Raw genomic sequence first — 25,647 nt, forward strand, 5'->3', positions numbered from 1 at the left:
CAGAGATAGACAGGGACAGACAGACAGGAATGGAGAGAGATGAGAAGCATCAATCATCAGTTTCTCGTTGTGCGTTGCGACTTTTTAGTTGTTCATTGATTGCTTTCTCACATGTGCCTTGACCGCGGGCCTTCAGCAGACCGAGTAACCCCCTGCTGGAGCCAGCGACCTTGGGTCTAAGCTGGTGAGCTCTTTGCTCAAGCCAGATGAGCCTGCGCTCAAGCTGGCAACCTCGGGGTCTCGAACCTGCGTCCTCCGCATCCCAGTCTGATGCTCTAACCACTGCGCCACCGCCTGGTCAGGCGAGACAGTCATTTTTAAATCTGTAAATATTCCTGTATATAGCCTGACCTGGTCAGGCGAGACAGTCATTTTTAAATCTGTAAATATTCCTGTATATAGCCTAACCAGGCGGTTGCGCAGTGGTTAGAGCATCAGACTGGGATGCGGAGGACGCAGGTTCGAGACCCCGAGGTTGCCAGCTTGAGCGCAGGCTCATCTGGCTTGAGCAAAGAGCTCACCAGCTTAGACCCAAGGTCACTAGCTTGAGCAAGGGGTTACTCGGCCTGCTGAAGGCCCGCGGTCAAGGCACATCTGAGAAAGCAATCAATGAACAACTAAGGTGTTGCAACAAGCAATGAAAAACTAATGATTGATGCTTCTCATCTCTCTCCGTTCCTGTCTGTCTGTCCCTATCTATCCCTCTCTCTGACTCTCTCTGTCCCTGTAAAAAATATATATATATATTCCTGTATAGTAAGAAGGCATAAACAGAGAGTTTGAAAAGATTCAAAAAGATAAACAGTCATAAGAATCACTGGCAAGAAGATAACAGGTGAATTTCAGAAAAGCCTATTTCAAAACCAATGAACCTCTACCAATGGTGAATATAATTTTCAGTGGTCCCCCAAATAAAATCATAACAATTAGTGGGTGAGTCTTAAGCTTTATTATAAAAATGAAGATGATCAGTCTGATCAAAATGAAAGCTTGCTCACAAGTTTACATGAATATTTTAAATACAAAGTCTCCTGAAACAACATACTTTTGATATGATTACATTTTTTTAAAGGGATGCAAACATTCCATTTTTTTATTTGTAATTTCTATTCCAAGACATAGTATTTTAACAGTGCATCTTTTCTGCAGATAGATTGAAATTCACAAGGAAAATTGAAACACAAAGACAAAATCTGGTCAGCAAAGATTAAAAACCCAATTTTTGTTTGTTTTTAACAGGAGATAAGTCCTTAATAACCAGCCCTTATGTATTTTCAGAATCTTATACTATACAATGACATGATTTGCAGTCAGTTTTCCTACCGTTAAGGCTACAAAACTCTGTTGCAAATGCATTGCAAAAGAATTCTAGACCACTTAATGCAAAAATCAAAAAATAGTTATCCAATAAAAAGTAAACTTTATAAATGGTAGGAAATGGTATCTGTGGTAAGCTACTTAGTGACATTTTCCCCTATTACTAAACAAATCATGTTACACCAGAAACAGGGAAGACAAGTTATCAAATATGACAAGCTTATGCTATGTTTACATCCCTCATTAAAAAAAAATAATTTCATCCTTTCCAGACTCCATCTGATATTTACATTTTCCCATCAAGTTGGAGGGGGAGGATAATACTGTCCATAATTCCAAGGATTCTGGTAATTGTACTGAAAGGAAAAAGCAAACATGTTAGCATACCAGAACCAGGCTCACTTTGTAAACAACAGTTAAAGCAGGAAAGTGTAAGGAGACATGTTCACTGCTGAACTTCCAAAACAGCCACAAAAGATAATGTATTACACACTCTGGAAGAAGCAAAGAGCTCTTTAAAAAAAACAAAAAAGCACAATACTTATTTGTGCTTTTCTAGTAACATCTAGGAACAAAAAATCCATTTGTAATTATGTGAACTCACTTGATACCAAGCACTATAATTATATGCAGCTTGATTTGCCTGTAAATCACCATCAATTATCTGCATAGATGATGAAGTTGTGTCTTCTGTGTGTGCTTTCTTTTCCTCTGGTTCTTCTGATCTAAATAAAAAGTCAAATGGAAACTTCAAAAATCCTACAGACAAGTACTTTTAACAGATATGCACCCCCTGTGTAATTTGTTTTACTTTCTCAACCACTCAGTTGTACCCATTATCACAACATAAAGGTGCCATTTAAAAATACTTGTCTTTAAAGGCACATCCACAATGAAATGTCTTCCTTAATGCATCTTTTTCTGATCAACAAAATGTACATACCCATTTTCTGCTTTCCTTTTTAAAGAATCCTGTTCTTTTAGGAGTGTTTGGTGTTCATCATAAGCATTCAGAAGCCTGAGGGGAAATTTTTTTAAAAATCCATTGAAATATATAAAAACCAAAATATTAAATCTTTAAAGTTGTTTTTATGCTTAGGAAAACAAAAAATATGTTGCAATGAACATCCTTTGATTATTTTTTTAAATTGTATTCCCCCATTCAATCTTGGCTGCCACAGTCAGAAAGGAAGCAGAAAGGAAGCGCGAGGACCCTTTTTCTTGCATCTACAATTGATTATTCTTTTCTTAACAAGCCAGCAGGCAAACCTGCCCCCAGCTACCTTTATTATTCCCTTGGAGAAACCACTTGCTCTGTACTCTCCTCACTCTATGTGGTTCAAAGGTACAGGCCTAGCTAAATTACATTATACCCCTGACCAATGATTGGTAGAGGGAAACCATAACCCAAACCAGGAGGCCCAGAATTTTTGCTGAGCTACTGGAAAAGGGAGTGTCTTCTGTTACTACAGCTGGCTAAAGCTGGTGGGGTGCTGGCCAAGAGCAACCTATGTTTATCATTTCAGATATGAGGGGAGAACCTGCCTTAGTCTATGGCACAACGAAGATGAGAACCTCAATGTTTTTTGTCCAGTGCAACATGAGACCTGACAATTTTACCTAATTGAACCTAATTTAACAATGCTATTGAAGCTACCTGCCACCAATTAAGATGAAGTGTATTTAAAATTTGGCCATGTGATAAACTGAATTAGAACTAATGTTAAACTACAATATAATTGGTTATCATAAAAACAAAGATGGCCTTTTTATGTTTGCAATATTTTATTATTTTTATATAAGATGGCCTTATTTTTTAAAGTAATCATAAAACTGAATGCAGAAAATTAACATTTCTGTAGAGACAACCTTGATACTTTACATGCATATACACCTCCCTAGGCCTCTTGCATATATACCATTTAATTATATTTACAAATAACATTGGTCCAAAAATGTTCAAAGGGCTATAAAATGGTTACTACCAGTAACCTCAGGCTGAAAGTGTACTCACTATCAAGCATTTTAAATGGACTAATTTCTTTAAGACCTTTAACCACCTGTGAGTTAGGTAATAAGAGACTCAATCAATCTCCATATGAGGCATTTTGAAAACAGGAATACACAGATCAGTAAGTGACAGAACTAGACTTAGCCTATATTTGTCTGACTTCAACATTAATTCTTACCAATTCATTATACTGCTACCTAAATTTTTATTTTTCATTGTATTCCTTTTTTATAATTTCAACATACTACCTGATACTAAAGACCCTCCTTAACTGTACTTGCAAGGGCCTAACTGGTATCTTTGTATTGAGCCTCTGATTTGTCTGGGTATTATTGCCAAATTAAAATGTCATTTAATCTCAATCAAAACTCTTACTAGCTTCCTGTTAACTGTGTACATGTTCTCTGAACTCAGACTACGCTTTCCAAGTAGAGGACAATCAACATCACTTCTACTACTTCAGAAAACCCTCTAATCAAGCAGATGTTCTTTTATATGAACTTTACCTTGCTTCTACATTTTTCCTCTACTTAGCGTATCAGTATCCAACAGTTAACTAAATGAAGCCCCACCTCCTTCCCCTATGAAGGATGACAAATACATTCTGATCCCAACCTTAAGTATATGCTACTTTTGTATTTCCTCAAATCAACATACCATCCAATTAGACTAACAGCTAGAATTACATATCCCATTTCATTTATATACTTCAGCACAAAACGAACACAAGACACAATATATAGGACATGAGGTAATTAAGGCCACAGATTGTGAAGTTGGTTCTAATAACCCAGCTGCACAATGAATAGCTTACGTGAGCTTGGACACCTCCTTAAACCTTTTTTCTTCCGTTAAAAGAATAACAGTACCTGTATCTAATTATACTATTATGTATTTTACATTAAAATACTCTCATAAAACATTTAATTGAAGTCAAGCACATTCCTGTAGCATTGTATTAAAATGTAACTCATGTTTAGTTTAACTAAAATTTTATTTGGTCATCAAGAATGTATACATACATATGTAACTACACAAACACAAAAATAATTCTTATTTTATCAACATCTGTTTCAAAGGAAATCACTCTAAATTAAAATAATTAGAGAAGGTGCATGCCTAACAGGAAGTGGGATAGTTCCTATTAGAAAATAAGAATGGAACTGCTCTAATAAATTTGTAGGCCCTGGCCGGTTGGCTCAGCGGTACAGTGTCGGCCTGGCGTGGAGTCCCAGGTTCGATTCCCAGCCAGGGCACACAGGAGAGGTGCCCATTTGCTTCTCCACCCCTCCCCCTCTCCTTGCTCTCTGTCTCTCTCTTCCCCTCCTGCAGCGAGGCTCCATTGGAGCAAAGATGGCCCAGGCGCTGGGGATGGCTCCTTGGCCTCTGCCTCAGGTGCTAGAATGGCTCTGGACGCAACAGAGCAACGCCCCAGAGGGGCAAAGCATCGCCCCCTGGTGGGCATGCCGGGTGGATCCCGGTCGGGCGCATGCGGGAGTCTGTCTGACTGCCTCCCCGTTTCCAGCTTCAGAAAAAAACGAAAAAAAAAAAAAATTTGTACTCTTCTATTTTGCAAATTTAAATCTTTTCCTAAATCTCCTAGAATGAATGAACCCTTCTACACCCTCAACTTTCAGCCTTTAATAGTGCACAAAGATGAGGCCATTAGGTATCACCTGTAGAACCATGTCCATGTTTCCAATCTGAAATAAAATGTCATTCCTGTTCTAAATGAACCCCATCCACTGTCCGTGTCCTATACACTAAATGCTAGACCCACTTCTTTTTTCATGGGATTGCTGTTGCTTCTCTCACCCACTCATTGTTTAAATTACCATGCTAAAATTTTGAAAAGTTTGGAAGGAAATAAAAATCATTATGTCCTACATTTGCAAAACTGAATTTACCCTATATACACCTGAGAACAAACACAAGCAAGCATTTTAAATTTAATAATATCTTAATTGGTACTAATCAAATTCCCAACCAGAATTATCAATGCTTATTCAAATAGATAGTATATAATTAAGATCTTACTTATTAACATCTGAACCAAAATCTTCAAGAAATTCCACTTTTCTCTGAGAAAACGTAATTCTCATTTTAATAGGTAATGAACCATGTATAGCTTTGTCAAAACAATTTATGATATTTTCTTCATTTTGTCTGAGGTCACCACTGTATTCCATTTCAAGTAAATTGAGGTACAACTTTGTGTTCTCCTGTGTAAAAAGGAGTATCAATTATAATATTTCTAGTGTATTTTGATTAGACCAGATTTTAAAATGCCCTGATTTTCCAGTCTCAATTTTAAAAATTCAATATTGAAAATTATATGGTATTAAAATGTAACTCAAATATTTTCAGTATACACTGAAATGGCTAAAAACTAATTAATTAGCACATTGATAGCACATCATCTTGTGCTTCCCAAACAATATGCAAATTGTTCAAATGTCAACAAATTAAAAGCCTATATCCTATCTCAAGTTTAATGTGGCTTGAATTACTCTAACAAATTAAAAGTAAAACAAAAAAATGATCTCTATACCTCCCAATAAATGAAATCTTTACAACTCTAGGTTATCATATTAAACTGCTGCTGAAAGCAAATTGTTGTAAACCTGTATCTTAAACAGACCTAGGATCAGCTAAAAATTGAAAAAATGAGATACTTCTTGGCCCTAGCCAGTTGGCTCAGTGGAGAGTGGGCCTGGCGTGTGGACATCCCAGGTTCGATACTGGCCAGGGTACACATGAGAAGCAACCGTCTGCTTCTCTTCCCCTCCCTCTCCCACTTCTCTCTCTCTTCCCCTCTTTGCAGCCAGTGGTTCAGCTGTTCCAAGTGTTGGCCTAAGGCTAGCTTGACAGATTTAAGCATCTGCCTTGGACAGGGGTTGCTTGGTGGATCTAGGTTTCAGTGTATGCAGGAGTCTATTTCCCCTCCTCTCACTTAAAAAAAAAAAAAAAGATATTTCCTATATACTACCTCTTATCAACTGACATAACGAAATACTCTGGAAAAGGAGAATAATCTCCTTGCAACATTTGCTACAGCGTAGGCAACTGCAATGGTTTTGATCTCCCAGGTTCTCTACTTACTAATCAATTTGCTGTAAAATTTCTAAATGTGGAGAAAATAGTGTCACAATGTCTCCCAAGATTTTAATTCATTAAAACAGATTTTTAAAAGAATAGGCAACATCAGTTTAGAGGGACTGTTGTCTTCATTTAATAATTAAATATATTACATACAGACCAAATCTTTCATCATAGTTGCCAAAATGAAAATAAAAAACCATGACACATACAAAAAAATGACCAGTTTTTTAAGGAAGATATTCCAAAAAACAAAAATACATACTTTGTCTCTTTCAATTGCTTCCAAAAGAACCTTTCTTGATTTTGTAGAATTTTTTTGTATTTTGAAAAGATGCCGGGCTAGTTTGATAGCATAAAACGATGATTCATTATTTGATTTGGCATTCTTAACGGCATCCTGAAGCAAATGTTCAGCTTCTTCCATATTTCCATGTCGTCGTTCTAAACTCACTCTTCTCAAACGAACCATTGCCAATCCTAGAACACATTCTTCAAATGTTCTCAAGATATTTCTGGCTTCATTAATATTACCTAGAAATAGTAATTAAATGCTTATGTTTTTGTTTTAACTTCTGAAACAGCCTTTATGCAGGTATTGCCAAGTAACAGCCCACAGGTTAAATCCAGTCCTTCGCCTGTTTTTAATTTTTATAAATGGAACATGCACATTTGTTCATGTATTATCTAGGGCTGCTTTGGGGGCAGGTTTTTTAGGATAGAGAACATATGGCCAGCAACCCCAAAATATTTACTACACGTCCCTTTATAGAAAAATTTTATCAACCCCTACTTTATCCCTCAAGATTCAATTCTTGTATCTTTACCTACAAGTAACTTAATCCCAAAACATCAACTGAATTTCCTCCTTCTTACCCTGCTGTTCCTCAAAAGCTGCCCAAAGCATATGCACCGTGGGTTTCTTTGGGAGATGAATGGTGCAAGCTCTGCTGAAGACGTGCCTCACTCCTTCAGTGCTATGGTTCTCCATGTACTTGGCATACTACATACAGAAACAGAGGAAATACTGAATAATGTACAGTTGAACAAGCCATTAAATATGTGACAGAACGATAAAATTCTATTTTTAAACCCATTCAGCACCTTTATTGAACCACTAGACTAGTTTCTGTAAGGAAGGACGAAGAGAGGCAACGAGGTTGGCATATGCAGCAGTCAAATCTGGTTGCAAGCAGACCATCTCCTAATGCAACAGATATAGTTATATGAACAACATTCAACAGAAGTACAAAAAAGGTTAGTCACTAGATCAATGTTTATAATATATTCAAGTTTCAGAGCATGTAATTTTCTTACCTTAATCCAAAACTCCTCATAGAGGGCACAGGATATGACACATCTTTCAAAGAGAACCACAACTCGTTCATGAGTCCCATTTTCAATTTCAAATTCTAAGTATTCTTTCCAATTTTTTAGTTGTGCCTTTTCCAATGGTTTCACATGAAAATAAGGTCTTTTAATCTGTAATACAAGTGGCAGAGCAATGAAAGTAAACCAGTATTAACACCAAAATAAGCATATTTTACCCTAGCAATGAAAGTTATTTAAATTATAAATACATAATTGCTAATAAAGCAAAAAATTTAATCACTGTATTTCATGATAAAACATTTTAAATTAAAATACCTTAAATTCCTCAGGCTTTACAAATGATAGAAATAGAATTTACTTTCCATTTACTCAGTTATTTTAACAGCAGTACACAACCTTTTTATATTCAGGATGTCTTCTTCTTTCTTATGTACTTTTAAATTGAACAAATTATACCTTAGGAACAGAAAGCAGATCAGTGGTTGCCTGGCACTAGGAGAGTGATGGGGGTTACTGACTGGAAAAGGGTCCCAGGGACGACCTTTGTGATGACAGAATAATTCTATATCCTTATTTTTGTGATGATTATAATGCACATGCTTCAAAAATCATTTTAAACCAGCAAGTCACAAAAAACCATATACAGCTGGCCCTTCACATCCAAGGGTTATACCCACAGATTTAACCAACCACAGATCAAAAATACTAAAAAAGAAAAAGAATCCCAGAAAGTTCCAAAAAGCAAAACTTGAATTTGCCACACTCTAAACACTACACTGAATCCGCATGAATAAACTGATGTGTAGGCATACCCTACTGTACCATACATGCAAATAAGTGTGTCCGTGAAGTCATGGTGCACTTTTGACCAGTCACAGGAAAGCAACAAAAGGCGATAAAAATGTGAAATCTGCACCAAATAAAAGGAAAACTCTCCCAGTTTCATACCTATTCACTGCAGTTCGATGTGGGCTCACGCACAGATTTTTTAGGGCTCCTTAGGTAGCTATCCCATATAGCCTCTACAGACTCGTCACTGACTGATGGCCTACCAGAATGGGGTTTCTCCACCAAACTGCCGGTTTCCTTCAACTGCTTATCCCACCGAGTAATGTTATTCCTATGTGGTGGCGCTTCGTTATAAACGCACCGATATTCACGTTGCACTTTGGTCACGGATTCGAATTTAGCGAGCCACAGAACACACTGAACTTTCCTCTGTACCATCCACATCTTGACTGGCATGGCCGTGGGCTGCTCCGCTGTATACACAGTGTTATATCATCATCTGTGCATGCGCACATGCTGCCACATGATCCTACAGAAACTGGAAGGGTTTTCCTTTTATTTGGCGCAGATTTCACATTTCTATCGTCTTTTGTTGTTTTCCTGTGACCAGTCAAAAGTGCACCATGACTTTACGGACACACTGTATAGCAGGGGTCCCCAAACTACGGCCCGCGGGCCACATGCGGCCCCATGAGGCCATTTATCCGGCCCCCGCCGCACTTCCAGAAGGAGCACTTCTTTCATTGGTGGTCAGTGAGAGGAGCATAGTTCCCATTGAAATACTGGTCAGTTTGTTGATTTAAATTTACTTGTTCTTTATTTTAAATATTGTATTTGTTCCCGTTTTGTTTTTTTACTTTAAAATAAGATATGTGCAGTGTGCATAGGGATTTGTTCATAGTTTTTTTTATAGTCCGGCCCTCCAACAGTCTGAGGGTCAGTGAACTGGCCCCCTGTGTAAAAAGTTTGGGGACCCCTGCTGTATAGATTCTTTGCAAATATGCCATGTTATATAAAAAACTTGAGCTATCAAGGATTTTGGTATCCACAGGGGTCCTGTATCAATACTATACTATATGACTTCATTCATATAAAAGGCCAGAATTGAGAAAACTATAGAAACAGAAAAATTAGCTTTATCTTAGGGCTGGGGTGAGGGGTGTCAAGTGAACAAAGGAATAGACGGGTAAGAGCTAAAGGTTAATATGGGTTTCTACTTGAAGTGAAAAAAAAAGTGAAATTAACAAGTGACGCCCTGGCCAGCTGGCTCAGTGGTAAAGCATTGGCCTGGCATGTGGATGTCACAGGTTTGATTCCCAGTCAGGAATCCAACCCACCCCCTTTCATTCATCTCTCCTCCCCCCTCTCTTCCCCTCCCACGGCCATGGCTTGATTGGAGCAAGTTGACTTGGGGTGCTGAGGATGGCTCTGTGGCCTCTGCCTCTAGCACTAAGAATAGTTCAGTTGCTGAACAACAGAGCAACAACCCAGATGGCTGAGCACAGCATTGTGCCCTGTAGGGGGCTTGCTGGGTGGATCCAAGCCGGGGCGCTATCGAGAATCTGTCTCTACCTCCCCTCCTCTCACTTAATAAAAAAAACATAACTCAGGCCCTGGCCGGTTGGCTCAGTGGTAGAGCGTTGGCCTGGCGTGCGGAAGTCTCAGGTTCGATTCCCAGCCAGGGCATACAGGAGAAGCACCCATCTGCTTCTCCACCCCTCCCCCTCTCCTTCCTCTCTGTCTCTCTCTTCCCCTCCCGCAGCCAGGGCTCCATTGGAGCAAAGATGGCCCGGGCGCTGGGGATGGCTCCTTGGCCTCTGCCCCAGGCGCTAGAGTGGCTCTGGTCGCGGCAGAGCAACGCCCTGGAGGGGCAGAGCATCGCCCCCTGGTGGGCGTGCCAGATGGATCCCGGTCGGGCGCATGCGGGAGTCTGTCTGTCTCTCCCCGTTTCTAGCTTCAGAAAAATACAAAAAAATAAAAAATAAAAAAATAAAACTCCAAAAAAATTAAAACTCCAAAAAAAAAAAAAAAACATAACTAGTGACAATTGTAGTTACTTGTCAATATTATTATAAACTTGATTTATATGCTTTAAATGGATGAAATATATATGATATGTAAATTATATCTCAATAAAGCTGTTAAAAAACAAAAAATTAGAAGTATGAAAAAACCCTCATTTTACTGAACACCTAAAATGGGTGCATTTTATTATATATAAAGTATAACTCAATAAATAAAGTTTATTTTTAAAACTGAAAAACCGTAGCCTGACTGGTCATGTAACAGTGAATACAGCATCAACACAGAACCCTGAGATCACGAGCTTGAGCACAGCGTCACTGGTTTGAGCCCAAAGGTCACTGGCTTGAGCACGGGGGTTCACTGGCTCTGCTTAAGACGCCCCTCCCATCAAGGCACATCCAAGAAGCAACTAATCAACTAAAGTAAAACAACTACAAGCTGATATTTCTGTCTCCTCTCTCTCTAAAATCAATTTTAAAAAAACCGAACAATTGTAAAAAGTATGGTTCAGATTAAAGAAATATCTTTCAATTCAAGTCTGAATTCAATTAGGATTCTAAAATTGATAATAAAAAATAAAATTGTTAATGGAAGCAACAAATGGGACAACTGTCTTATTACTTAAATAAGCAAAAATATAAGAGTAGCAGTATAGATTTTCTTGAAACTGAAAAATACATTATTCTTATCGCTGTATTTTTAAGACAATTATAAGAAAAACCACTTACACCTTCTTCAAATGTCCACCTTTTACTAACTTCATGCTCATTATAATTAAACATTTCTTGATGAATTTCAATGATTCGATGCCTCATGTTTTCTATTTCAGTAATCAGCTTGGGGGAAAATAAGGAAAAAATTTCAAGTGACACAAGTTATATACTGAAATTTCAAAATATCACTGCTTACAGTTGTATTATTACCCACACATACTTTATAGTCTTAGAATACTGGTGGGTTTTAAACTGTTATCAATTTTGTGCAAGTACAACTAACAGCACTGAAATTTATAACATAATTTATAATTATGTAACAAATACGTACTTTATAATGTGTTTTTTAAATAGGGTGGATAACTAACAAACTAGGCAAAATACTCCTCCTTTTAAGTTACTTCCAACTGTCTCAGAGTTAAATAGATTCTTTACTTAAATCTCTATTTAACCAAACCAGCTAAAGAATTCCCACTTGCTTTAATCATAAATTAACTTTACATGAGCTGTAAGTCATCCCACACATTCAGTCAAGGGACATAGTCTAGTACAAGCGTGGCCAGACTAGAAAGAAAACTTTTTTCACAGGCCGGACAAAATATTAAAATTAAAAGTTAAAATCAAAAACAATTCATTTAAGTAAACAAAACTTTATCATGTAATTTGTTTATGAAGAAATGTGAGTAAAAAAAATTTTCAATATACAATATTATTTTAATAAAAATATAATTACATACCGTATAAATATCCAAACTGTATCGCAATAAAGCGAAACAATATTTAATTAATAGAATGAGCTTGAAGGGTTTATACTGCAAATAAAACAATTATTTCGTTTTACAAACAGCCTGGACACATTTTCAGTTATCAACTGCAGCTATTGTCTATACTACAATGCCACTTGATTCAGCACACTTGAACACAAAAATAACAAATTGTTTGACCTGGGGTGTGCACTGGCAAACTCCGCCTAAAAGAATGTGGGTTTCACATCGCCGCTAAACGTGAAACAGTTCATATCGAGTACAGACTACAGACGAGTACAAAAGTTGTAAATCTTTATAATGGAATTTTTTTAAAAAATAAGTATTGCAAATCCATTCGACCAATTATTGGAAGTTAACCCTAGATTAGTCACATGCGCAATTCTTTTCTGCGTATCACTATCTTCTTAAATATCTCGATTTCCAATAATCAAAGACGCTTCTGCTTCTGAGTAGCTGAGATTTTAAAGTAGCGGGAAATATTAAAAATTTAATCGCAGGCCACTTAAACTCATTACGCGGGCCACAGGCAGGCCCACAGGCCTTAGGTTGGCCATGCCTGGTCTAGTTTCTCACACACTGAAGGAGTTTTTAGTAAGTCTAATTACCTTTGCTGGATCAGTGATGTCTTCAATTCCTGATGGCAGATCATCACCAGGAGGACCATCGTCATCACTATGTCCATTTACAGAAGCTAATTCCCTTCGCAGCTGAATAAACTGTTCGCCAGTTAGGAGATCCCTAGGCAAGTTATTCTGTACATGCTCTTTAAATCTAAAGGAAGACAATAAAATACGAGCTCTGTTGATTCCTACCATGTATACTCTTTCAAAGGACCACTAATTTAAAGAAAAAAAACAAAACAAAACCCTTTCTCCTTCCTACAGTAAAAATCTCTTCAATAAACCAGCCTAAAGACATCTTCACTTCTTTCCTGCCTTTGCAATAGAATAGATGAGGCAAAGACAGGCATAAATTCAAACCCTACTTATGCTCATCTTAGTTATTTGACTTAGGGAAAGTTTTTCCCTTCTCTAATATTGGTTCTCTCATCAGTGAAATGGCACAATACCTACCTTGCAAAGTTATTGTGAAATTAAATATAATTATCCATATTTAAATTTAAAATTATCACTTATAAATGATCAACAAATGTTTGCATTTCCTTCCCCACCTCCCAATTATTCCTGAATCCATGGGTCTGTATCAAATACTTGACTGTGCCACAACCTGGTAAGGATGCTCTCATCTATTTTTATTATTTCTCTAGCCCAGTGGTACCCAAACTCATTAGTCAACATAGCCAAATATCAACAGTACGACGACTGAAATTTCTTTTGAGAGCCAAATTTTAATTTTTTAAACTTAAACTATATAGGTAGGTACATTCCTTATTGAGGTAGCACCCACATGTGGTATTTTGTGGAAGAGCCACACTCAAGGGGCCAAAGAGCCGCATGTGGCTTGCTAGCTGCAGTTTGCCGTCCACTGATGTCTAGCCAATCTTATTAATACAGTTTTAAATAAATATGACCCAGTAAGTATACCTCAAGCCCAAACCTTGCTTGAGCAAGAGATCACTAGCTTGGCTGGAGGCCCCTGGTCAGGCACACATAAGAAAGTAATCAATAAACAACTAAGGTGCCGCAACGAAGAACTGATTCTTCTCATTTCTCTCCCTTCCTGTCTGTCTGTCCCTATCTGTCCCTCTCTCTAAAAAAAATAAAAAATAAAATGTAACTTTCATATTTATTTGTTCAACAAATATTCACCAAGCACTACATTCAGTGTTTCTTTTGGTCATTATACCCTAGCAACCTGCCCACCTCATCCATTCCGTAAAATATATAAACAGTATTTTCAGATCTAGCTAACCTGGGTCTGCGTAACTGCTTCTGACTTAGAAAACAGATCCACAGTACTTTTCAGATGTTTCATAAAGTTTTCTACTTTTTTTAGTAAAGAAAAATTTAGAAAAACACTCATTTAAAAAGTACCTCAGTTTACAGGCTTTCACACAATACTACTTATAAAAATTATGACAAAAATATAGACAATATTAGTTTAAAAAAGCAAAGATCTGTCAACAGTCATCATACTTTCTTATTCAGAAAGACTCTGAATCCATATCCAGTGGGATACTCTGAGTACACCAGCAGAAAGAATAAACACAGTACACAGGATTAGTTAACAGTTCTAATTAAAATGAAATACCAATCATACTGGAAAATCATAGAAAACTGAAAATTTTATATATAAAATACATGCTTCACTGTTTTGGATATAAATTACATGAAACACAATATACCTTTAGTAAATCATTAAGTTTTAAGTAAGATACGTGCATATATAGTATTAATTTAGACCCACATTTTCTCATTCCTTTACCCCTTCACGACTCCAAAACACTTCAGACAAAAGACAGGATTCCTACTGTTTCCTCATCTATAAAATAGATAAGGAGAAGCTATTGTCTAAAAACAGAAATTCCTGGCCTGATGTGTGGCAGTGCAATGGATCCCTTGGAATGCCGAAGTTACCAGTTTGGAATACCAGGCATGCCTGAACAGGCAGTGGCATAGTGGATAAAGCGTCAAACTGGGATGGAGAGGACCCAGGTTCAAAACCCTCAGGTTGTCAGCTTGAGCATGGGCTCATCAGCTTGAGCAAGGGGTCTCTTGCTCTGCTGTAGACCCCCGGTCAGGGCACATATGAGAAAGCAATCAATGAACAACTAAGGAGACAAAAGAACTGCAACAAAGAATTGATGTTTGGGGTCCTGGCCAGTTGCCTCAGCGGTAAAGCGTCAGCCTGGCATGTGGAAGTCCCAGGTTCAATTCCCAGTCAGGGTACATAAGAGAAGGACCCATCTGCTTCTCCACCCTTCCCCTCTCTCCTTTCCTCTGTCTCTCACAACCAACGCTCCACTGGAGCAAAGTTGGCCCGGGAGCTGAGGATGGCTTCATGGCCTCTGCCTTAGGCGCTAGAATTGCTCCAGTCGCATCGGAGCAATGCTCCAGATGAGCAAAGCATCGCCTCCTAGTGGGCATACCAGGTGGATCTCAGTTGGGTGCATGCAGGAGTCTGCCTCCCTGCTTCTCACTTCAGGAAAAAAAAAAAAAAGGAATTAATGCTTCTCATCTTTCTCCCTTCCTGTCTGTCTGTTCCTATCAGTCCCTCTCTCTCTGTCACCAAAAAAAAAAAAAGGAAACCCTAGGCTTGCCCAGTCATATAGGAGTTGATGCTTCCTGCTCCTCGCCCCCTTCTCTCTTACACATCTCTCTCTAAAAAAATGAATTAAAAAGCCCTGGCCGGTTGACTCAGCAGTAGAACATCGGTCTGGCGTGCGGGGGACTCGGTTCGATTCCCGGCCAGGGCACACAGGAGAAGCGCCCATTTGCTTCTCCACCCCCCCTCCTTCCTCTCTGTTTCTCTCTTCCTCTCCCGCAGCCGAGGCTCCATTGGAGCAAGGATGGCCCGGGTGCTGGGGATGGCTCCTTGGCCTCTGCCCCGGGCGCTAGAGTGGCTCTGCTCGCAGCAGAGCGACGCCCCGGAGGGGCAGAGCATCACCCCCTGGTGGGCAGAGCTTCGCCCCTGGTGGGCGTGCCAGGTGGATCCCGGTCGGGCACATGCGGGAGTCTGTCTGTCTCTCCCCATTTCCAGCTTCAGAAATTTAAATTAAAAAAAAAAAAAGAATAAAAAATGAATTAAAAAAATAAAAGAGAAGCGCCTGACCAGGTGGTGATGCAGTGGATAGAGCGTCAGACTGGGATGCGGAGGACCCCAAGGTCGCCATCTTGAGCATGGACTCATCTGGTTTGAGCAAAGCTTGGACCCAAGGTCACTGGCTCAAGCAAGGGGTTACTCAGTCTGCTGAAGGCCCACGGTCAAGGCACATATGAGAAAGCAATCAATGAACAACTAAGGTGCCACAACAAAAAACTAATGATTGATGCTTCTCATCTCTCTCCGTTCCTGTCTGCCTGTCCCTATCTATCCCTCTCTCTGACTCTCTCTTAAAAAAAAAAAGAGAAGCAACTACTAGTTGATGCCTCCTGCTCCTCCCGCACCTGTCTCAAAACAAACAAAAAAAAAACAAATTTCTAATCATTTCATAATCTATACGTCAAAATATCTAAATTTAAAAGTATATACAGTGGTACCTTGAGATACGAACATACCAACATACGTATTTTTTAAGATACGAGCTGCGACTCAGTCCGTATTTGTGTTCAAGATCCAAGCGAAATTCCAAGATAAGAGTCGTTATTCGGGAAGCTGCCGCTAGTTGGCACGTAGGCGCACTGGTCCAGCATCAGCAGTTAGATATACGAGTTGACTGACTTATGAGCTCGGTTACAAAAACGAATTAAATTCGTATCTCAAGGTATCACTGTTAATTGTGATTATCAAACAAGGAAATGAATTTCTGCTTGCATCCAATAAACTGTTAACATTTCAAGATAATTATAATCCTCAATATTAGGAACTAATTACTTGAGCTATCAAAGATATTTCAACAGTCTGATTTTTCCACCTACCTCTGAAAATGATGACTATACAGCTGGGTAGGAATACCAAGAATTCGATCATATATAGCTGTAACTTCTCTCAGGTTTCCCTGATCATTCTCCCAGTTTATATACATTTCCCACAGTCTGTCAGATCGGAAATCTGTTCCTGCAGCTAGAACAGCATGCTCAAAAGTTCTGAAAAATTAAATAACCTTTAAATTATTTTTCCACGATAAACGCACTTTTAAAATATTACTTCTATACTTTGCAGTATATACAAATATTGAATCATTAAGGTCAACACCTCAAACAGATATACAGTATCCACTGAGAATTAGTTCCAAGACCCCCAGTAGATTCCTAAGACCACTGATTGTGCCGAATCCTAACTATATACGTAGAATAGCTTTTCTATGCATACATACCTCTGACAAGGTTTTATTTATACGTTAGGCATGACAATTAGTTAACAATAAAATAGATTATATTACACTGTTATAAAAATTATGTGAGCCTTAGCTGAATAGCTCAATTGCTTAGAGCAGAGGTCTCAAACTCGCGGCCCGCCGAACAATTTTTTGCGGCCCGCAGACTAATCCACGAACTACAGTTTCTGGTCATTTTGTGACACTGAAAAGTGTTGCGTAACAGTTGCCTTTTGTAGACCTAGTGCGGCCCGCCGAAAGGCTGTGATCTTGCTTTGCGGCCCACATGCTGAGTTGAGTTTGAGACCCCTGGCTTAGAGCAATGGTAGTCAACTTGGTCCCTACCGCCCACTAGTGGGCGTTTCAGCTTTCAAGGTGGGTAGTAGTGGAGCAACCAAAGTATAAATAAAAAGATAGATTTAACTATAGTAAGTTATTTTATAAAGATTTATTCTGCCAAACTTAGCGAAAATCTGCCATAAAATATTCGGTAAGTAATTATTATTATATGCTTTAACTCTGCTTTATAAATTTTATAAAGTTACTTCCCTACTTTATAAATCACCATTACTGTGGAACCAGTGGGCGATTAGAAAATTTTACTACTAACAGAGAAACAATAGTGGGCGATAGGTATTAAAAGGTTGACTACCCCTGGCTTAGAGCATCATCCTGAAGCCCAGAGGTTGCCAGTTTGATTCCCAGTCAGGGCACATACAGGAGTTGTTCCATGTTCCATGTTCCTGTCTCTCTCTCTCTCTCTCTCTCTCTCTCTCTCCATTCCCCCTCACTGAAATCAATAAATCAAAATTAAAAAAAAAAAAAGTTATGTGAATGTGGTCTCTCAGCAAACTAGCACAAACTTCTTTTTCCTGCTTCATAACTTCATGGATAGAAGATTTGCTCTTACCGTACATGTTAGCGATCTCAGCATATGGCATTTTTTCTTTCCTTTTAAGTCGAGAATATTCACCTTTTCACTTAAAGGAAGCACTTTACAGCTTCTCCTCGGTATATCTGAATCAACAGAATTACTACGCTTGCGCTTTGGGGACAGTACTAGGTAAAATAGGGTTCCTTGAAAAGAAGCACTGCGATAATGCCACAATCTGATAACCTCGACTATTAAAGGGACTAAAAAGCAGGTAACGTACACAGCGTGGACACAATGGACAAAGGAATGATTCCCATCAGGGCTCGACAGAGCAGGAAGGCACAAGATTTCATCACGCCACTCAGAATGGCACACAACTGAAACTTATAAATTGTTTATTTCTGTAATTTTCCAATTAATATACTCAGACCATGGTAATTAGCAGGTAACTGAAACTGTGAAAAGTGAAACTGTGCATAAGAGGGCTACTACGGCAACATGTCAGTTAATCTTCAATTTTAAAAAAATTTAAAAATAAAAACAAAATAGATAATGCTAAATTCAAAATTATATTCAACTGCTTCCTATACAGAGATTTAAAAAGTAGAATAGTAAAGAAGTATATGATGAATACATTAAAAGAAGTAAGAAAACATAAAGGGAATATTCTTTTATGTAATTTTATCTTACATAAAATTACAGTGTAAAATGTACACACTGCAAACACATATTTGAACTTCAAATATATATTTACTGAATTAGAATAGAAGAGACAATTATCAATTGTCAAAATTTAAAGAATCATTTTTTGCAAAATATTTTGCACAATAAGGAATAATTTTCTGGAAAAATATCTCCAACAAAGGATCCAGATGCCTTGTAAGGTAATGAAAAGTATGCTTATATTTTAAAACTCTCAAAAGTCTCTCCTGATTCTAAAATTCCACAATTATAGTTTATTATAAAAATGTGTATTTTTATTTATTTTTAGAGAGGAAAGGAGAGAGATGACAATCATCAACTCATAGCTATGGCACTTTACTTGTTCATTGATTGCTTTCTTATATGTGTTGCCTTAATGGGGCTCCAGCCAAGCCAGTGGCCATGGAATCACGTTGATGATCCCACACTCAAGTTGGTAACCCTACGCTTAAGCCAGCAACCCCGCTCTCAAGTTCGTGAATCTGCACTCAAGCTGGTGACCTTGGGGTTTTAAACCTGGGTCCTCTGCATTCCAGTCTGATGCTCTATACACTGCGCCACCACCTAGTGAGGCAAATACCTAACTCTTGTCAAGAGATTTCCATAAACAATTTTAATCCTTAGATTTGAAATCCAAATGGGTAAGACATTTAGAAACATATTTTCAAAATAAATATTTTAGAATCAACAGGAATTTTTAATAGTATAAAATTATACCATTTAAATTAATCTACAACGTTAACACAATTCCATCAAAGCTCTAACAAATTTTGAGTGAAACAGGAAAGACAAATTCTATCACTCATCTGGAATATAAAAATGTAAAGTATTTTGTATAAAAACAACATAGCAGAACTTTTCCAGAAAGAGATCAAAAGAAACTAAAAAGCTATAGTAATTAAAAGCACTGGCCCACCCCGGCCTGATAGCTCGGTTGGTTGGAGCACCGTCCCAAAATGCAATGGTTATGGGTTTGATCCCTGGTCAGGGAATATACAGAAACAGATCAATGTTTCTGTTTCTGTCCTTCTCTAACTTCCTCTAACTAAAATCAATAAATTAAAAAAAAAATTTTAATTAAATTTAAAAAAGCACTGGCCTGCAAACAAAAACAAACAGATCAACAAAACATATCAATGTATATCTGAGAATTCCACATATGATAACGAAGTTATTTTAAAACAATGCAGAAAAGCTGGACTATTCATCAGATGAAAAGAATAAAAGATTAATCTTTATTTCACAAAAGACACAAACTGCCAGGTGAAAAAAAATTTTTAAGTATTTTAAAAACTAAAGAAAATACAAGATTTACATATTCTTGGCAAGATAGGCACAAAACTCAGAAATCAATAAAAGACTGAACACCGAACAACAATAACAAAAGTTTCCCTGGCCAGTCAGCTAAGTGGCAGTGTGTCAGCTCAGTGTATGGATGTCCTGGGTTCCATTCCCAGTCAGGGCACTCAGAACAAATTCTGCTTCTCCAACCCTCCCCTTCTCCCTTCTCTCTCTCGCTCTTTCTTCCTCTCACTCTCTCTTCTCCTGCTGCAATCATTCTTGATTGGTTCAAAGTGCATTCGCCCAGTTGCTGAGGATGGCAACTGGAGTCTCTGCCTCAGGTGCTAAAAATAGCTCGGCTGCGAGCATAGGTCCCAGACGAGAATTGCTGGGTGAATCTCCATCAGAGTGCATGCAGGAGTCTGTCTCTCTATCTCCTCTCCTCTCACTTGGAAAATGAAGACAAGATAAATAAAATAACAAAAGTTCTGTATGATAACAGGATAATACAAACAATTTAAAAGATGTGCCAAAACAATAGGAAATGTTTAATATATAGAGATAAAGGATAAAGAGTGTATGTGCCTGACTGGTAGTGGAGCAGTGGCTAGTATACTCACCTGGGATGCTGAAGTCCCAGGTTCAAGAGTCCAAGGTCACCAGCTTGAGCATGGGATCACTGACATGATCCCATAGTCACTGGCTTGAGCAAGGAACCACTGGCTAGGTGGGAGCTCCCCCCACCCTGCCAAGGCATATATGAGAAGCAATCAATGAAAACTAAAGTGAAGCAACTATGAGTTGATGGTTCTCAACTCTCCCTTCCTGCCTTTCCCTCACTAAAATCATTAATTTTTTTTTTAAATTACGCCTGGCCCTGGCCGGCTCAGTGGTAGAGCGTCGGCCTGGCGTGCAAGGGGTCCCGGGTTCGATTCCCGGCCAGGGCACACAGGAGAAGCGCCCATCTGCTTCTCCACCCCTCCCCCTCTCCTTCCTCTCTCTTCCCCTCCCGCAGCGAGGCTCCACTGGAGCAAAGATGGCCCGGACGCTGGGGACGGCTCCTTGGCCTCTGCCCCAGGCGCTGGAGTGGCTCTGGTCGCAACAGAGCGAAGACCCAGAGGGGCAGAGCATCGCCCCCTGGTAGGCGTGCCAGGTGGATCCCGGTCGGGCGCATGCGGGAGTCTGACTGTCTCTCCCCGTTTCCAGCTTCGGAAGAATACAGAAAAAAAAAAAAAATTATGCCTGACCAGTGATGGTACAGTGGATAGAGCATCATCCCAGGTTCAAAAACCCAAGGTTGCTGGCTTGAGTACCGGCTCATGCAGTTGAGCATGGATCATCGACATGATCCCATGGTCACTGGCTTGAGCAAGGGGTCACTGGCTCAGCTGAAGCCCCGCAGGTAAGGCACGTATGGGAAGCAATCATTAAACAATTAAAGTGTGGCAACTCCAAGTTGATGCTTCTCAACTTTCTCCCTCCGTGTCTCTTTCTCTCTTTAACTAAAAAAAAAAAACAACAAACAAAATAAAAACACCTATATTAAAAAAAAACTTGCATTAAATTAAAAATAAAAAGAACACTGTAAAAGTTTCCACAAGGAAAAAAAGTCATATAAAAGGAATCCAGAATAGTATCACACTTCTCAACTGCAACACCAGAAGCTATATGTGAATGAAGCCCAAAGGAAAAGTTACTTTCAATTCTATACCCCACCAGACCATCAATTTGGTTGTTTCAGAAAACCTTCATTTCTTTATTTTATCCCAAGTGTACTTTATAAAGTAATAGGTAGGCATGAATCAAGAAATAGGATCTAATAAGTCTTAATAATAAAAGAGCCAGAAAAAGAATCAGAAACCCAGGAATGAGGTAGACATATTCTAAAATCATGATGACTATCAGAATATAGAAGAGAAAGTTCCAGGAGATATTCTAAGAGGGAAGAGAAAAAAAAGAACTTAAAAATTTCAGAGTATAATTCTGTTTTAAAATTTTGAAGTTAAGTAGTATTTTTTAACTCCAAAAAAATAACTTACATAGCATTTGTACATTATGTGAAGTAGTCTTTTTATAACTTTAGATAACTTTTTATATTGATTTTAGAGAGAGAAACAGAGAGATGGGGGAAAAGGGGGAGAGTGGGAGAAATATCTATGTTGTTATATTCATCTATGCATTCATTGATTTTCTTTTTAAGATTTTATTTATTGATTTTTATTTTAAAAAGAGGAGAGAGAGAAAGGACAAGGGGGTGGGGGTGGGGGTGTACAACGGGAAGCATCAAGTCGTAGTGGCTTCCATCAATTCTTTATTGCGGCTCCTTAGTCTCCTTAGATATTCATTGATTGCTTTCTCATATGTGTCTTGACCTGGGGCTTCAGCAGATCAAGTAACCCTGTACTCAAGCTGGTGAACCCACACTCAAGCCAGATGAGCCCATGCTCAAGTCGGCGACCTCAGGATTTCTAATCTGGAACCTCGGCGTTCCCGTCCGATGCTCTGTCCACTGCGAAACCGCCTGATCAGGCTGTATTTCTTTTTTAATGTATTTATTTTTGTGTGTGTGACAGAGACAGAGAGAGGGACAGATACAGACAGACAGGAAGGGACAGAGATAAGAAGCATCAATTCTTTGTTGTAGCTTCTTAGTTGTTCACTGATTGCTTTATCATATGTGCCTTGACCAGAGGGCTACAGCAGATGGAGTGACCCCTTGCTCGAGTCAGCGACCTTGGGCTCAAGCTGGTGAACCTTGCTCACACCAGATGAGCCTGCTATCAAGCTGGCAACCTTGGGGTCTTGAACCTGGGTCCTCCACGTCCCAGTCTGACACTCTATCCACTGTGCTCTATCCGCTGTGCCACCACCTGCTCAGGCTAAACATTTTTTTTTTAATTTTTACTTATTGATTTTAAAGAGAGAAAAGAAAGAAGACACAATTTGTTGTTCCACTTATTTATGCATTCACTGATTCATTCTTGAATGTGCCCTCACCTGGGATCAAACCTACAATCTTGGCATAGCAGGATAACACTCCAAGAAATTCAGCTACCTGGCCAGGCCATGACAGGGGGTCAAAATATTTAAATGTTCAATGAAAAACAAGGCAAATAAAAAAAAGGGAGATGGGAGGCAAGAGTAACTCCAGGAAAAACAAAAGGCTATGACACATACATATCTATCTGGGAAGGAAAGGAAGGACAAGAGTTAAACTAAAATTCTTAGCTACCATAACAGAATCATAATGTACTCAGCTAATGAAGAAAGAAAGTACTAGAGAGCTACCATAACAAACAGGTTGGAAAACCAGAAGAGCGAAAATATTTCAAGATGGGTGGAAGGACTACTTTTGTGACAAGCAGTTTAACAAAGACTTTTTAAACTATAAGCCATACATGATAAATATAAAATTTAAAAATAAAATTTTTTAGCCTGACCGGGTGGTGGCACAGTGGACAGAGCGTCAGACTGGGATGCGGAAGACCCAGGTTCAAGACCCCGAGGTTGCCAGCTTGAGCGGGGGCTCATCTGGTTTGAGCAAAAGCTCACCAGCTTGAGCCCAAGGTCACTGGCTCAAGCAAGGGGTTACTCAGTCTGCTGAAGGCCCGCAGTCAAGGCACACATGAGAAGGCAATCAATGAACAATTAAGGTGTTGCAATGCATAACGAAAAACTAATGATTGATGCTTCTCATCTCTCCGTTCCTGTCTGTCTGTCCCTCTCTCTGACTCTATCTCTGTAAAAAAAAAAAAAAAATTTTTTTAAATTTAAATTCCTATAATCAATATGAAAAAGATAATCCAGCCTAACCAGGTGGGCTCTAGACATGACCCCATGGTCGCTGGCTTGAGCCCAAAGATTGCTGGCTTGGCTGGAGCCCTCAGGTCAAGGTACATATGAGAAAGCAATCACTGAACAACTAAGGTGCCGCAACAAAGAATTGATGCTTCTCATCTTTCTCCCTTCCTGTCAGTCTGTCACTTGCTCTTTCTCTTTCTCTAAAATATAAAAAATAAAAGATAAACCAAAAGTAAAAGGAGTAAATAATATGAATAGACAATGTTAAAATGGCTTATATAAGCATATGAAAAGATAGCAAACCAGGACGAACAATCTAGAGACATGTAAAGTAAAATGACACCAATGAAAGTTAAAGAACTACGTGGTCTGGCTATGGGAAAATGCTCATACACTGTAGTTGAAAATATCACTTTTGAGGAAACAATAGCAAAAATTTAGCTGTGTACTCCCTTTGACAGAGTTCCATTTATAGCATGCTCTATATAAGTACTGATTTGTAGAGATGTTCACTGACACACTATGTCGCACAAATAAGGATTTAGTCAAATAAAATGTAGTACGATACTGTAAAATACTTTGCAATGGTTAAAAAATTATGGTAGAGATTCCAAAATAGTCTGTTAAAAATAAAAGCATAATATGTATACACACGTACATGGACATTTGTACATATCGGAAAGAACGTACTTCAAGCCATTAACCATGAAAGAAGTGGAACTGGAGACATAAGGGGCATGTGGAATGGAAGGGGACTTCATTATCTGCATTTTTTATAATCCTGCATATATTTATTGCAGATATCATTTTTTCAAATAGTGAAAAATACATGGAACTTAAACTTTTAGTTCTGTATTTACAAACAGTTCTATTATCAACGTAAGAATATTTGATGGGCCCTGACCGGTTGGCTCAGTGGTACAGCGTCGGCCTGGCATGCAGCAGTCCCGGGTTCGATTCCCGGCCAGGGCACACAGGAGAAGCGTCCATCTGTTTCTCCACCCCTCCCCCTCTCCTTCCTCTCTGTCTCTCTCTTTCCCTCCCACAGCCAAGGCTCCATTGGAGCAAAGTTGGCCCGGGCGCTGAGGATGGCTCCATGGCCTCTGCCTCAGGCGCTAGAATGGCTCTGGTTGCAGCAGAGCATCGCCCCCTGGTGGGCGTGCAGGGTGGATTCCGGTCAGGCACATGTGGGAGTCTGTCTGACTGCCTCCCCATTTCCAACTTCAATAAAATACAGGGAAAAAAAAGAATATTTGATGTATAATTTATATCTTTGAACACATTTCAGTATCAGAATTTCACATACCCTCTTATTGTATTGTTTGTCTCAGAATCCCCAAGGTCCAATGTTTCTTTTAAGAAGTTTATATAATGTATCCAAAGGTCAACACTAAGAGGTATTGCCTGAAGCCCCCGACGATACACCTAAGAAGAAAACAACAAAACTGTACTTCAAATATTTAATTATTTCTTAACAGAGAGGCAACACTGTGTTATCCGGTGAACCTTAGAAATACTAATTACTGGAATTTTGTTTAAATAATCTACCATTACCATTTGGGTGGAGGTTGGATAGAACATGGCAATGTTCTGATCCCCACGTGCAGAGTCTTGATCTTCAAAGCGCAGCAGTCCCTGCATTCTGACCGGGTTGTGTGGGCAGGCTTTGGGTTACAGACCATTGGGCACAGACCCATTAGAGCACCAATGACAGCGTCTGACCAAAAATGCAATAAGACGTAGCAAATGTAACTAGCAAACCAACTATATTGTTTGGAAAATGAGAAATAAATGTAAGTGAGAGAAAAGCCCTGCCCTACTTGTTAAGCTGCAGTGTAATACAGAGGCTTGCACTGCAAAGCTTGACAAACTGTAGAGGTTTAACGCACCTGCCAACAAAGAGAGAAAATATTAGCTACAAATGCCACAAGTGTGACAAATGCAAATAAAATACCCTATAAAATTGTTTGACCACAAATCGTAGGTACTGAGAGCCAAAA

At 38.9% G+C, this 25,647-nt stretch overlaps 1 protein-coding gene and 1 non-coding gene across 5 annotated transcripts in view; both read right to left on the minus strand.

The window, feature by feature from the left end:
• Positions 1-930: 930 nt before the first annotated feature.
• PRPF39 (pre-mRNA processing factor 39) overlaps positions 931-25,647 on the minus strand; it is a 31,711-nt gene continuing 6,994 nt past the window's right edge. The window contains exons 2-14 of one of the 4 annotated variants that reach the window (XM_066341347.1): positions 25,468-25,536; positions 25,202-25,364; positions 24,954-25,072; positions 16,592-16,759; positions 12,659-12,824; positions 11,302-11,409; positions 7,745-7,909; positions 7,304-7,430; positions 6,693-6,961; positions 5,366-5,550; positions 2,261-2,335; positions 1,922-2,042; positions 931-1,673 (exon numbers count right to left, since the gene is read on the minus strand). In XM_066341347.1, coding sequence (XP_066197444.1) covers positions 1,617-1,673; positions 1,922-2,042; positions 2,261-2,335; positions 5,366-5,550; positions 6,693-6,961; positions 7,304-7,430; positions 7,745-7,909; positions 11,302-11,409; positions 12,659-12,824; positions 16,592-16,759; positions 24,954-25,072; positions 25,202-25,288 — 1,647 coding nt within the window. In that variant the 5' untranslated portion in view covers positions 25,289-25,364; positions 25,468-25,536 and the 3' untranslated portion in view covers positions 931-1,616. Of the gene's footprint in view, positions 1,674-1,921; positions 2,043-2,260; positions 2,336-5,365; positions 5,551-6,692; positions 6,962-7,303; positions 7,431-7,744; positions 7,910-11,301; positions 11,410-12,658; positions 12,825-16,591; positions 16,760-24,953; positions 25,073-25,201; positions 25,537-25,647 lie in introns of all 4 variants that reach the window. The other 3 variants (XM_066341346.1, XM_066341348.1, XM_066341345.1) reach the window with 3 other exon arrangements.
• LOC136377988 (small nucleolar RNA SNORD127) lies at positions 6,525-6,610 on the minus strand. The gene has a single exon (XR_010746580.1). It is a non-coding gene; the product is annotated as a small nucleolar RNA SNORD127 (small nucleolar RNA).

Source organism: Saccopteryx leptura, chromosome 6 (genome assembly GCF_036850995.1).
Source record: "Saccopteryx leptura isolate mSacLep1 chromosome 6, mSacLep1_pri_phased_curated, whole genome shotgun sequence".
Taxonomy (NCBI): Eukaryota; Metazoa; Chordata; class Mammalia; order Chiroptera; family Emballonuridae; genus Saccopteryx; species Saccopteryx leptura.